General features: G+C 44.3%; 1 protein-coding gene across 1 annotated transcript; it reads left to right on the forward strand.

Annotated features, from left to right (window-relative positions):
- The first annotated feature begins 1203 nt into the window (after nt 1-1203).
- On the forward strand, nt 1204-10085 carry LOC119657113 (von Willebrand factor A domain-containing protein 8). The gene is made up of 10 exons (XM_038063873.1): nt 1204-1502; nt 1556-1815; nt 2077-2409; nt 2465-2620; nt 2676-3003; nt 3072-3318; nt 7135-7855; nt 7949-9351; nt 9436-9867; nt 9930-10085. Exons 1-10 carry the CDS (start codon nt 1322-1324, stop codon nt 10027-10029), a joined length of 4161 nt encoding a protein of 1386 aa, XP_037919801.1. The 5' UTR covers nt 1204-1321; the 3' UTR covers nt 10030-10085.
- Nucleotides 10086-15192: the final 5107 nt, after the last annotated feature.

The raw sequence follows: 15192 nt of genomic DNA on the forward strand, positions 1-15192 counted from the left end.
TAGATTTCGCTTTAAATTTATCAACATACTTGGGGGTCTATTCTGGGTCCTTTGCTATTTTTATTTTTTATTAATGACCTTCCTCCCCTCCTTACTTATCCCTGTTTGCTCTATGCAGACGACCTTAAGCTGTTTTCCGCTATATCGTCGCCTATGGACTGTTTCCCTTCAGTCTAACGTGGACACTCTGGTTCGTTGGTGCTCGACTAATGGTTTAGCGCTAAACGTCAGAAAATGTCACTCTATGTGCTACTCCATAAAATCCTCACCCACTTCTTTCTCCTACTCTCTTAACGGAAATTCCTTATCCTGCTTAAATTCCACTCAAGACCTCGGAGTCACTTTCGATAATAAGCTCCGCTTTGACACCCATTGCCTGGATGTCATCAATCGAGCAGCAAAATTGTCAGGTTTTATATTTCGCTCCTCCTCTGATTTTGGCTCCATCCAACCCTCCTTAGCTCCCTTCAATTCCCTCGTGAGGAATACCCTCGAGTATTGCTCCGCGATCTGGTCACCCTCCCGTAACTGTGATTGTCTTGCCCTTGAAAATGTGCAATGTGAATTCACCCGTTCCCTCTTCTTTAAGAAGCTTCACTCGTGTGGATTGTCCCTCCCGCCTCCGCTTTCTGAATCTTCCCTTCCTACAACAGTGTAGATCCTATCTGGATCTATGCACATTTTTTAAACTTTCCTCGGGTCTGATGGACTGCTCCGCCGCTGACGAGATCACCCGCCGTCCTGCGTCTTATAACACACGCAGCGGAGACATTTTCAACGTGCCCTTCGCCCCTCCTCCTGAGGACAATAATTAATCGGAATTTTCTCTGTTTGTTGTCCGTCAATTAAATAAAATAAATAAATAAACATACGTCCATCTCAGCTGATTAATTTATTCGAATATTTATTCAGAGACGGAAGTCAATGTGGTGAGTCGAAATTTGCCAAATCAGTTTCATTGCACATATTTCGGTTTAACTAGGGAATTCCCCAACTTTCCACCATACTAGGATGGAACTTTCCGAGACGTTGAGAAAGATATTACCTGATCAGCCACTTTATTTCCAATTCACCACAGCAGCTGATTCTGACAGCATCAGTTGTTTGTTGTTTCCAATCAGCTGTTCGCGACTTGTGACGTATGTTTGATAAACATTGGCGACTGGCACATGGGATATCAATCGGAATTGCGGTGACGTCAGATACGCGCTCGGCCGAGCGGCTGCGACTAATCAAGTAGAGATTTAGTTCTTGTCGGTGGTGTTTCTATTTGTTGTGTGCCCATGTGTCCACTTAGGAGTTAAGAATTGATTGAGTGAAAATGTGGCTGACGAGAGGTGCAAGTGTCTTCCGTGGTATGCAAGTTACTCATCGCAATTGGATTAAAAGGAAAACAGCATGCAATTATGGAACGACAACGGGCGAAGGCCGTATAACCATTGATGATGTAACGAAAGAGCTCAAGACTCCCAAGAATCCGGAGCTAGTACCGCAGAAATATGGTAGGTTCTGCTGCATTTCGTGAATTTATTTGCAGTAACCTTTGCTCTGTTAGTGAGTGTTGACGAAACGGGCGCCTACGCGCTATCCCAGACGGCTCTACACCACCTTCGATGGATGATGCAGAAGGATAACCTTAAACAAGATATGTTCCTCCTGGGCCAGCCAGGACCCCTTCGGAGAACGCTCGCAATGCAGTACTTGCAATTGACTCAGCGCGAATTGGAGTACATCGCCCTGAGCCGCGACACAACCGAGAGTGACTTGAAGCAGAGGCGCGAGATTAAGGACAAAGCCGCTGTGTACTTTGATCAGGTGAGTGTGGAAGAAGCAGCGCCGTTGTCTGCGGTATTAGATAAGTGAAAAGTTCAAAGTCCACATTGGGCTCTGGTTGATGCGTTTTGTGATATCGAATCGAATATTTTCTGATAATCCGAGTTGTGTTCATCTGGCGCTCTAGGCCAAAGACCGATACGATTTGTTTATGAACATGCATTGTATTTGTGTGCAGAGCATTGTCAATCCATTGAAGTTAAAGTTTTCATTAAGCACCACAATTTACTTCTCAATTTATAGTGTGCGGTGCGGGCAGCTGTGAACGGACGTATTCTGATCTTGGATGGAGTCGAACATGCAGAACGGAACGTCCTTCCAATTTTAAACAATCTTCTCGAGAATCGAGAGATGCACTTGGAAAATGGGAAGTTCCTAATGTCACCCGAGAGATATGACAAATTGTTACAAACATACAGCAAGGAAGAACTGGACAAATGGGGATTGCTTCGAGTATCGGAGGATTTTCGAGTTATCGCCCTGGGGCTGCCCACCCAAAAGTATAAGGGTACTCCTCTGGACCCCCCATTGCGCTCTCGGTTTCAGTCAAGGAATGTCTCACATTATTCTTACAGCGTAAGTGATCCTTATATATACCATGTACGTGCAAGACTTATCAATATTCCAACAGGAGGTGTTTCGAGAATTGCATGATGTGGCGCCGAACTTGGAGGCTAGTGAGTTACAAAAGTTGGTATCGTTTGGTATGGCGGTGTTGGCTTCTGATTCAACATCGAGTTTGCCAGACTTCCCTATTGACAATTTGCGTAGTGTTGCTCAAATGATGGTAAGTCTCTTAGTCTTGCTTTACGACTGTGTGATAACCAGTCCTTTTCCAATAGGATTCGAATCCTGCTATAACCGTACATGAGGCGTTACTTCATCTGTATCCCTTCAAGACACTGCTACCGAGAGAAAGCCAGGACCAAATAACGACTCTATTTGATTCTCTGAAAATACCAATCACGCCTAATAGGCCAATCAAATCAATCGAAGTTACAAAAACCGATTCTGATTTGGTGGACTTTCAAATTGACGGCCACACAATAGCTGTAAACGGCGGCCCGAAAAAAATTCGGAAAACTGAAGGTTTCATTGATATTGACTACCAACGAAGCCTCTTGTCCTCTATGATTCAAATGTACGCCGTGGGAGACATTTGCCTGATAGGTATCGAATTACATCTTTTGTGGAAAATATTGATGGTAATAGCATACTTTTGCTGTCTCGTTTCTTAGGACCCAAAGGCGTGGGCAAGTCCACCCTTTCACTTCAACTGGTGAATTGGCTCGGTCAATCGATTGAGCCCATGGTTTTGTATGAAGATATGACGTCGAGGGATTTGATTCAACAACGGGTTACCACACCTGACGGCGATACAATTTGGAGAGATTCTCCTTTGGTGCGAGCAGCGAAGACTGGTAGCGTGGCTATATTAGATGGTATCGACAGATTACATAAAAGCACGATAACGGTGCTTCAAAGGTATGTAAATTTTGAATTTATTGGGTAGTTAGCGAGATTTTAAGCATTTAGCCCATCGATGACAGACAGTGGTGGGCTATTCTGAAACCAATAAAGTATATGCACTTATAGGTAAGAAAACTGGTCACTGCCCTCTCTCCCGGTGTAAACATACCAATTTTGGAATAGCAAATTTGGAAGAACGACTCGATCAGTCCAACAATCTTAAACTTTGAATGTGCCAATATCGTTCTTTTCTATGAGTAAGCGTGTATCGCGTGATGAGTTTCTCATTTCTTGACAAACCCGTGTTTGTGTGAGTATGGTGGGGAAGAAGCTATAGCTTCGGAGCACTCAGGCCGTGTTGGCCCATTGTACTCGCCACCCCATCTAACGGAATATTCCGGATTCGTTAACGTATCGCAGGATTGCCGTTAGTGGATGTGATGCTACCCGTCGCAACTGGAGCATATCGGCACCAAAGATCTGATGCCTGATGTGTCTATAGGCATTCACATAGGAAATACTCCGTGGATTTCGCTTCCTCATTACAGGAGGGACACGTATCATCTTGAGTAATTCCTATTCTGAACATATGCCCAGCTAGTGACTTCCCACCATCAGTGAAATCCCACTTGTCATTGTGGGAAGCTTGTTCCCAGTTTTTGAAGACAGACTTATCCAATACTCCAATTACTGGTTCCGGTCGCAGGATAGGGGAGATTGACGCCTCTTTTGCTAAAGCATCCGAGATTTCATTTCCCTTTACGCCATAGTTACCAGGTACCCAGAGTAGTTCCACCGTATTGAATCTAGAGATAGAGTACAAACGGTTTCTGCATTCCTGAACGATTTTCGAGGTGGTCAAAGGACTACCCAACGCCCTCAATGCAGCTTGGCTATAACTGCAGATTGCAATGCGCCTGCCCTTCAACCGCTCGTTAATTACCTAGTTTGTCACCCCTAGGATCGCATAAACTTCGGCTTGAAAAACCGTTGAATATTGTCCCAAAGCCCACTTCTCGTTTTTATTCGAGAGGTAGACTCCGGCCCCGAACCGTGTTCGGTTTTTGAGCCATCCACAAACCCGTTATTTGGACGATGTTGCGAATATGTTTGTCAATTATGCTTTAAGAAGTCTTTATAGCATTGGAAAGCAACCAGATCGGACGGTAATTTGAACATTCTGCTGGACTACGTTTCCTTTTTCATATTGGAATGGTTGTGCTTTCTTGCCAGTCAGATGGTGTTCTGCCATCCCCAATAACCTGATTGAAGAACTTACTGAGCCACAGTATTAAGTCCCAGTTGTTTGTTTTCCAGAGCTCAGATGCGATGTCGGCAGGTCCTGTTGCTTTCTCGGTTTCATTCTTTTGATTGCTTCCTTGACATCAGTGGGTGGCAGGTGAAATTACTCCAAATGGCGGCAGTGTTTGTGGAGGCGAAGGATGAATCAAATCTGCTCAAAACATCCCTGCCATCTATCTGTCGCGGTGCGTCGATCGATAAGCAAAGTATCGTTCTTGTCATTAGCGAAACAGAAGTGTTCGATATCATTTGTGTATTGATCTCTTACATCAGTCCCCTCTAAAATAGGTATCGGAGAAAACATTTCTGGGCAGGACAAATACGAAATCCCTATCCCTGAAAGATCACGTCCATAATACAATCATAAAGGCAAAACAGGCTTCGAGAACTTTGTATCTCATGAGGATTAAAACCTGAAAGAACTGCAAAACTGTTTAGGACCATTGTGAGACCAGTGCTTGATTATGTTGTTGCCTAACTAAGTCTTCATCGTATCATGTGGCTCATGTTCTGGCGGGCGAACTCCCCCATAAGTTCAAAAGGCCGCTATTGGCCTCTAAGGAGCTGATAAGGCTCAAAAGATTTGTTGCCTCCTCCTATATTTTAGTCATAGACAATCCCAGGGCTAAAAATGGTTCATCGCTAACTTATAAGAATTTCCAGTAAGCCTTTAATAATTTCAAGATTTATGAAGAGCAAAGAATAGTGGGAAACCTGCTGATCTGGGATGGGACAGGGCAGGGAAGGAACGGGAACAGAAACGGTTGAGAAGCTAAAATCCAAAATGAAATAATCGCCCTATATGCAACTGATGCAGCAACATCGACTGTGGTCTCCAGCTGTGCGGTGGTCTCTGACCGCTCTCGTTTCCAAGCTGGCTGCAGGAAGCAAGCTATGACGATCCGCTTTGCTGAACTGAATGCAATAAAGGTGGCCACGCAAATGGCAAAGAAAAGATAAAAAAAAAGATAGTAATAATCACATACTCCCAAAAAGTCTGCACTCTTTTGGAGAAGCAAGACATGTCTGATGTCAATTTCTGATAAATGATTGACGCAATAGCGAATTTTTACTTTGATATGATAAGAATACTGTGGTGTCTACCTAAAAGTGAAATTATGTTAAACAAGATGGCACACTCAGCAGCAAAGGCAGCCCCAATCAGTGGAAGCATCATAGTTTCATCCTTTGCAGCTGAGGATATACTATGGCTGGTGCAGAATAAAATCAAGAAGGACTGGGGACCTACCAGGCAACGTCGAGATTGAAAGGTAAAAATTTCGCAGCAATCTTTCCCGAACTGCCCATTCAAATATCAGGGAAATTTTGTTGCTATGCGGTTCCAATCATTTCATAAGGGCATAAGACCCCTTTCGGTTGGTGACGATCGATTCTCTACGCGAACTGCTCGCACAGCTGCTTCGACAAATCGAACTGCTTGTACTCAATTACCAAAGTGGACGTCTAGAAGAATTCACCCTTTGTTAATTATTTAGGATAAGTGATGGATCCTAAGTCCACAACCACTTGTTGTTGGACCGGACCAAATGGCGTGTTTTTCCAAATATATAAAGGAGCGTTTTCCATCTGATGCCACTCACGGTCACGCTGCTCCCATGGCAGAGGTGAGGCAGCGTCTGACGAGTTGTCTCTGCCCTGGACGAAACCGTTTGTAATCAAATTTTTTCACCCTTTATGTTTTCCTGAAGAGTTTTTTCGCGCCTTTATCAGCAGCCAGTATCCCCTCGCAGTACTTTTACATTCTCTTCGTCGTCGTTCCTGTTCCAGATGCCTTTCGCCGGAACGCTAATGGAACTAGTTAATTCCGGGGGGCTCTCATGGCCGTTGGTGCTGTTTTCTGTTTGGGTGGGAAAAGGTTGTCGGTGTATTCGCCGGGCGCACTCCTTGCTTGATCGCCGTCATGAGGTACGATGGCTGAGGGGAAGGGGATAGAACGTTAGTTTCTCGATCCCGTTCCGGGTTCGAATCCTGGTCGTTATTGATGTGTTATTCATGTATTTTGTTTGTGTTTGTCTCTGGTGCTGTAAACTTACAACTTGCACAGCAGTGAGTGTGGTGATAGCGAAACTGAGGCAGTCTCATTGAAAATAGAAGCACGGGGGAAAAAAAACATCCACGAATAGACTGTGTGGATGTTCTAAATTCTACAAAGGAATGAACATAATTCACTAGCTGGGAAAATGTTCAGAATAGGGGTTCATCCTGTAATGAGGGGGCCATAAAATTCCCGAAATTTACCATAAGTTAAAAGTTGTGATAACCTCGAATCCAACTCCAATATTTAGTTCAAAATTTACAGCTTCACTAAACGATACCCGATACTTTCTCTTTCTTGCCCATACAGCAGAGTTAATTATTTACCAATGTTAGTGCAAAAAAAAATACGGGAGTGATTTCTTGTTCTTATGTTCATCCTTAAATGTCTTGTGATCCATTAAGAAAAGTATATTTAGTGGAATGGAAATGGAGATATTTACTAAGTAAATTTTTGATGTTTTTCCTCTCCAGATTGATTCATGATCGTGAACTCCAACTTTGCGATGGAAACATTCTCGTCCGACGCGATCGCTATGAGGAGCTCCTGAAGACTTTCTCCGCTAGGGAGCTGTTCGACAAAGGTATTCTACCCATTCACAAGTCATTCAAAATCATTGCTCTGGCAGATCCACCCAATGTGAGCTCTTCAAACAACTGGCTTACATCCGAAATACTTAGCTTGTTCCTATTCCTCGAGATACGACCTTTACATGCAACCGAGGAAATGAAAATCATCAACAAGCTCTACAGCAATCTCGATGAGAATATTCAAAAAGTCGTAAAACTATCGCATATTCTGCGTGAATCGAAGGATCCAATGATGCAAAGTCTTTCGACGACATTGTCAACTCGTCAGCTTATCAAGATTGCTCATCGAATGTCCGTCTATCCACCGGCAAAGGAAGGAGAAAGTTCATTGAATTCGGTTTACGAAATAGTTCAAAACGCTTTCCTTGCAAAATTTTTGCCTGCACTACCGAGAGCAGCGTTGGAAAGTGCAATGGAACGGGCAGGAATTCACAAGCCGTCAGCAAAGATGGCCAAACAAAAGTCAATTGAAGTGGAAGGGGATGTGCTTCGCATAGGAAATACGTCATATACAGTTGTGAAAACAGAGGCTGAAAGTAAAGTTCCTAGTACACTGTTTTATGATGTACCTCAGCACGTGGAAATCTTAGAAAGACTCCTTCAGGTAAAATTTGTTTTTATTTCTCTTAACAAGTGCTCCATATGAACTTGTGCTTGTTGTCGCTAAATTTAATATTAAATTATTATTATCTTCCAGGATTTCATGATCGGAGAACATCTTTTGCTGGTTGGTAATCAGGGCGTGGGCAAGAATAAGCTAGTCGATAAATTGCTCTCGCTTATGCATAGGCCGCGGGAGTATCTACAACTTCATCGCGATACAACTGTACACAGTCTCACTGTACAATCAAGTTTACGTGATGGGATGGTGGTTTTCGAGGATAGTCCCCTTGTGAAGGCTGTGAAATCGGGACATGTTCTGGTTATAGATGAAGCGGATAAGGCACCTGTGAATGTGACCTGTATTTTAAGAACTCTAGTGGAAAATGGTGAAATGACGCTGTCAGATGGTAGAAAAATTGTCCCGTATGGGATGGAAGTAAACACCAAAGATGCAGATAAAGTTATCCAGACTCATCGTGATTTTCGTGTGATAGTTTTAGCCAATCGTCCCGGATTCCCTTTTCTGGGAAACGATTTCTTTGCATCTTTGGGGGACGTTTTCAGTTGCATTGCTATCGACAATCCATCACCAAGCTCAGAAATATTCCTCCTTCAACAATATGGTCCTTCTGTCCCGAAAACTACTCTTTCAACTTTAGTGAACGCATTTGGAGAGCTACGTACCATGGCTGATGAAGGGTTGCTTAATTATCCCTATTCAACGCGTGAAGTAGTCAATATAGTAAAGCATTTAGAGAAATTCCCTAATGAATCGATGTCGGAGTTAGTTGGGAACGTTTTAGATTTCGATAAATATTCCCCAGAAGTGTTAGATCAAGTAACTCAGGTGCTGTTGAAACATGGATTAGCCATTGAAACGTACGCGAAAAATGAGCTGGCAAAAGAAAGAAAGAAGCGAGAAATCCAAATGACTGTTGAACGCAAAAGTGGATTAGATGTTTCACAACCTAAACACGGCAAGGTAGATCCCAAGAACGAACCGCACGTGGGTGGAAATACATGGGCCGGAGGTACTGGGGGTCGCGATACAGCCGGTCTTGGTGGGAAAGGTGGACCATATCGCCTAGATGCCGGTCATACCGTTCATCAACTATCTGACGCAGAGAAGGATGACATACCTGAAGAAGTGAAACTGGCTGCAAGAGAAATGAATCGAAAAGCTTTCGCGGATAAACTCAAAGAGATTCAAATGACGGCGTATGACCACAGTGTATATGAGCAGTTCAGTGCGCCAATAAGAAGACAAGTCCAGCAGCTGAAAGCAATTTTAAGTGCGTTGCAAACAAAGAGTAAAGAACGTCTTTGGCAGAAATATCAAACTGCGGGCGAACTAGATGATACAAGGCTGATAGAGGGAATCACGGGAGAGAAGAATATTTACAGGCGGAGGGCGGATGTCAACCCTTTTGCGGACCAAGTTCAAGAGAAACCAAAGCGTTTAAGATTGATTGTCGATGTGTCTGGCTCGATGTATAGGTGAGAATATAAATTCTTAAAGCAACACTAATTTAGCGGGTAAATGTATTTCAAGTGATTTACAAAATTCTTTTTCGTCAATAGATTCAATGGTTACGATGGACGTCTGGATCGTGAACTTGAAGCTGTTGTTATGGTCATGGAAGCATTCGAAGGATTCGAATCGAAAATTGTGTACGACATTATAGGGCACAGCGGCGAATCGCCTAACATACCATTTGTACAAGTGGACAAAACACCAAAAACCGACAAAGATCGATTAGAAACAATCAAAATGATGCACGCTCATTCACAATACTGCTGGTCGGGTGATCACACATTGGCCGCCACTCACCACTCCATCGATAGCCTTTCCAAGGAAGACCACGATGATTCCATTGTGATAGTTCTCAGTGACGCGAATTTAAGAAGATATAATATAAATCCTAAGAAGTTGTCGGAGATTCTGAAGATGGGTGAACCCAAGGTTCAAGCGTATGTTATTTTCATTGGAAGCTTGAGTGAAGAAGCTGAAATGTAAGTTTATCACATTGTCTCGATATTCTACCATTTAAATATAATGTGTTTTACTTTTACAGTATTAATTCCAAAATGCCTGCAGGTCATGGCTTTGTGTGTATGGATTTGACAAAGTTACCACAAATTTTGAAACAGATTTTTACTTCATCAATTGTGTGAGTGCAAAGTGTGTATTAGTGACATATTTAAAAAGGAAATATAGTAATAAATTTTTTTAGAAATTTGAGTATCTCTTTTGAAACTATATTCCGGAGTTCAGTAAAACGAAATAGATGAACTCAGGTTCTTTTTAAAAATTCCCCTGCTCGGAGAACTGTGACAGTTGGGAGGCGGTCCTTAATATCACCCTAATAACCGACAATGGGATTCTTAGGGTGGAGGACTGGAGAGTGTCTGACCAGAGATCCTTCTTTGATCACAATTGGATACTTTTCAGTCTAGATCTCGCCGCAGAGGTCTCCAAACCCTTTAGAGACACCAGGAGGGTCGACTGGAGAAAGTTTGGTCAGACAATTAAGAACAAACTCTCCGGTGCGCAAATTGGTGAGATAGGCACGACAGACGAATTGTAGTCAAAGGTCGGGGTTCTGCAAAAGGCATTCGACACCGCCTCTAAAGTTTCGTACCCTACTAAGTACAGCAAAAAGACCCAGCCACCGTGGTGTAATGAAGATCTCTCTAGTCTCAGGCAGCTAACCAAAGAAATCTGCTACAGGCAAAAATACTGGCAGCCATACAAAGATTGCCTGAAGAAGTACAAGTCGGCCATCACGACCACCAAGAGGCGGTCTTGGTTGACTATTGTCAGAACTTTTGAAAGCACCAGTGAATCCACGAGGCTCAGTAAGATTCTGTCCAAGGAACATAAGAGCCCATCCTTTCTTAAAAAGTCGGAAGGCTCCTGGACGGAGTCTTCTAGGGAAAACCTGGAGCTGCTGGTTCAAGCGTACTTTCCCGCCAGCGAGGAGGACTGTGAGTCAGAACCTCGCTTGGAGGGTTTGCGGCAACCCCAGCTGTGCGAGACTATCAAATCGGTAATTACCGAGAACCGCATACAAATCTCCAGGCCCAGATGGCATAATGCCAGTCATGCTACAGAAGCAGCAGGAAAGGGTTGTGCCGTGGCTTGTTGAGATTTACCGGAGCTGCATCTCTTTAGGATACTTACCGCAGTCCTGGAGGCACGCACGAGTGGTTTTCATACTGAAAGCGAGCAGTCGTGGTCCGCGAAGAACTTTCGACCAACCAGCCTGACCTCTTTCGTGCTGAAGACTCTAGAACGCGTCCTGGACATTTACTTAAGGACAATTATGGAGAAAAGTCCCAGCATGCCTACATCAAAGAAAAATCCACTGAAACTGCGCTCCACGAGGTAATTGGCACGGTTGAGCGGTCGCTGCAGTACAAGCAGTATATCCTTTGCTGCCTTCTTGGATGTAGAGGGAGCTATTAACAACGTACCAACGCCATCAAGGAAGCCCTGACCGGTATTGGATTGGAGAGGTATCCCACGCGTTGGATTATATCCATACTAAGTACCAGGATAATCCAGTCGAATCTGGGAGACAACCACTTGACCAGAGCTGTGAACAGAGGCACGCCCCAGGGTGTCGCCATCTCACCGGTGCTCTGGTTAATAGTAATGGACAAAATTTGATGTACATTGGACAACAGCGGGGTGAAGGTGGTGGCGTATGCCGACGACTTGTGTTATATTAGTATCAGGGATGTTTCTGTCCATTATGAGCGACATCATGGAAGGAGCGTTGTGAAAGGTGTGCCTGTGGGCCGCAAGATGCGGATTCAGCATAAACCCAACCAAATCGCAACTAATGCTATTCACCACCAAGACAAGGGTACCTGAATTCCATTTACAACGGCTGAATGAACAAAGACTGGTTCTTTCCTTTAATGTAAAGTATCTGGGTGTAATCGTGGATCCAAAGCTAAGTTGGAGATTGAACATAGAACTGAGGGTTAAGAATGCCTGTATAGCCTTCTATGCCTGCAAGAGAACCTTTGCAAAGAAATGGAGTCTCCGGCCGAAGATGGTTCTCTGGATGTACACCGCTGTAGTGCGTCCGATCCTAACGTACGGCTCTATTGTATAGTGGCAGGCTTTGAAGAAAAAATACAATAGGATGAAGCTTAATATGATTCAAAAAACCGTGTGTGCAGGTGCTAATGGGGCTCTGCAATCCTGCCCGGCAGATGCTCTCAATGTACTCCTGCATCTCCTCCCCCTAGACCTCCATATTAAATATGTTCAGCATGCAGTGCCGTTAGACTACGTGAGTCCTGATGCTGGGCAGCGAAGTCCTAGGGCCACAGCAGCATCCTAGATGAAATATCTCAGGAAATCTGGGCAACCCCCACGGATTATGCCACACACAGGCTGAACTTCAAGAGAAACTTTGCTGTCGACCTTCCAACCAGGGCAAAGTGGAAGACCGGCGGCGTGTTGCTAGATTATGACACAGTATGCTTTACGGACAGATCAAAGATGGCCTGTGGAGGCGGCGCGGGGGTTTTCTCGAATACACACAGTGTATCCAAGTCGTATGGTCTCTCAGGTTTCGCCAGTGTATGTCAGGCGGAAATACTGGCGATATAGGAAGTCTGTCGATGGCTGGAGCGAGATTCGAGCCCCAAGCGTAATATAGCCATTCTGACCAACGGCCAAGCGCCCATCAAAGCCTCGTACTCAGCGACGACATCTTCCAGGCTGGTGGGGCAGTAAAGAGACGCGCTGAGCCGGCTTGGGCGGCACGCTCAAGGTCACTCTCCTCTGGGTTCCCGGGCATAGGAACATAGAGGGGAATGAGCGGGCTGACGGATTGGCGAGGCAAGGCTCTGCTCTTGGCGGTCCCTCGGCGAATACAGTCGGTGTTCGGCTGGCGGCTGTCGGGGCCGAGTCTACTCGCACTACCTAGTAGCCGCGGGCCTAAGATGGCGAAGGCTTACGAGTTGTGCCAAGTCAAAGAGAATTTGGCCCGCTTATAACATACCCCGATCACGAGAGCTCCTGTTCCAGACGCGTGCAAATGCATTCAAGATTACGGCGGTCTGCACGGGGCACTGGCCCATAGGGGACCATGCCGCTAGGCGCGGCATACCCTACAATTCTCATTGCCGAAGCAGCGGAGAAGGAAGGGAAACACTCTGCACTTTCTCTGCGAATGCCCAGCTCCAGCTAGAGTCAGGCTGCGGACACTGGGTTAACTATTTTTTTGGGTACCTCAGAGAGATTTCTGGCTGCAGGGTGGGAGAGCTGCTTTCTTTCGTGAATGCTACGGGCTGGCTCTGAAGATCTGAGCAGGCTGGATTCTACCTTCCTGCTTCCATAACAACAGTCACGGTTGGCAGGAGTTTGTGGCATCAAAACGGCGCACCAAAGCGCTAATTGGACTCCTCGGAGCGGCCACTGATACCTACCTACCACCCCATAGTCCGATTTTCACGAAAGTTTACAGTGCAAAGTTCTGTTCTTAAGGGTCATCTTAAGAGGCGTTTTGCGGTAAATTTTTCAAATGTGGTAATTTACTATTATTGACTGTATTTAAAAAAAATGGTGCGGGATATATTTTTAGGTCCATATTTTACATAGGCTCATCGCCGTATTTTCAGATTTTTTGGTTGAGTAATTTCTGAGAACAATTTCTGTCTCACCTTAAGCCCATACATTTTGTCTCCTTTTCTCCAATTCGCATTATATTCAGAGAAAAAATGTACTCCGCCTATTCCTTGCATGTATGGGAAGTCCGCTCTAAAGTCAACATAACATTACGTCATTCAGTTTTTATAATAATAATAATAATAATCGTTGGCGCAACAATCCATATTGGATCAGGGCCTTGAAGTGTGTTAGAGCACTTCATTCAAGACCGTAACGGTACACTAGGAGGCAATGTGGTCAGCATTGCGCTCTTTTTATAGGTCAACAAAATTTCATGTCCATAGGTGCAAACATTTGTAAAAAAAATACGTATGAGAGACAGTAAACGAATTTTACTAAGGTTTTATTTTACAGATAATCCAAACACGCTCGTTTTGTTTTTTTATTATATCATTTTTCGTTAAAGAAAGTTAAACGCGTTTTTCTGAAAACTACATTTTCGAAGGTTGTGTTGTAATTTTTTTCGAAGCTAGCTTGAAATTGTACCTAAATATTTTATAAATGTGTGGCTATCGATGAGAAAAGTGAGCTCACAACGAACAATACCTTTGGTGTGGCTTTTCTAATAGCTCAGGAAATTTACAGTACATGTACACGACTAAAAAGTTACTGGGCATGTTAAACGGAAGCTCTCAGTCATAAAAAGCATGACTTTGATCTACTATTATCATCAACAACCTCGCAACAACCAGTGTCCGGTCTAAGACTGCCACAATAAGGAGCTCGGAACGGTTTTACACCAAGATCCACCAATTCGATAGCCCTAAAACTGCCTTGCGTCCTGATTTACGCCATCGCTTCACCTGCAGTATAGTCTGACACGTGTAGTTTTTCTACCATATATATTACTTATTGCAGATTTTCTAGACTGGATCATCCTTATCTGTACGGATTAGATTGGACTCTTCCTTGCATGTTCCACGTACGGGTTCCCTATGTTGTATGACTTTGCGATGACGGCACAGGGCAACTACTCTATGCTTGTCAGCGAGTGGCGTTGTTAGTGTGTCTCCTGTATGTCGTACGGTCTCGACTGACGCCATGTTGGGGTTTGCTCCTCTTGATCTGGAGGTAGTCCGGCTTGCCACCGCCTACAGGATCAGGAGGGGCGCACCTTTGCTGTAAACAGACTTAGTAAGTGTGGATCAGGTGGAGGGTTTAGGACCGCTTGCGGGCCTCGGTGTGCTTTTGCGTTCTAACACGGGTGCCGTACTTCTTAGTTCCGTAGTGATTTAGGTATGTCTTGCATCCACCAGTATGAATGCTAAGCAATGCACTTGGTATAGACTGGTACCGTTGTTGCTTGTTTCAGCGGGGCTCTGATTGTAGTCACAAAATCAATCCGTGTCTTACGAAGACCGTGAGATTAAGTCGCAAGACAGGTGCTCACGTTAAACCCTCAAGGGCTTAACTGTACCTAGAGCAGTAGTTGACTGGTGTAAAAGTTTCGTTGCGGTTCTCCCCTTCGCGCTAATTCCAGTCAACCTGGATTTAGGTATTTAAGGACAAGCTGGATCATAAGCAGTTCAGACAAACTCACTAAGGAAGAGGACAACTGGTCCTGGAAATACCAGTATATGAGGAATAAAAAACTCTCTTTTCGGCATTAAAAAAATTATTTTTTTCTTCATTAGTTCGTGGTATCG

Source organism: Hermetia illucens, chromosome 5 (genome assembly GCF_905115235.1).
Source record: "Hermetia illucens chromosome 5, iHerIll2.2.curated.20191125, whole genome shotgun sequence".
Taxonomy (NCBI): domain Eukaryota; kingdom Metazoa; phylum Arthropoda; class Insecta; order Diptera; family Stratiomyidae; genus Hermetia; species Hermetia illucens.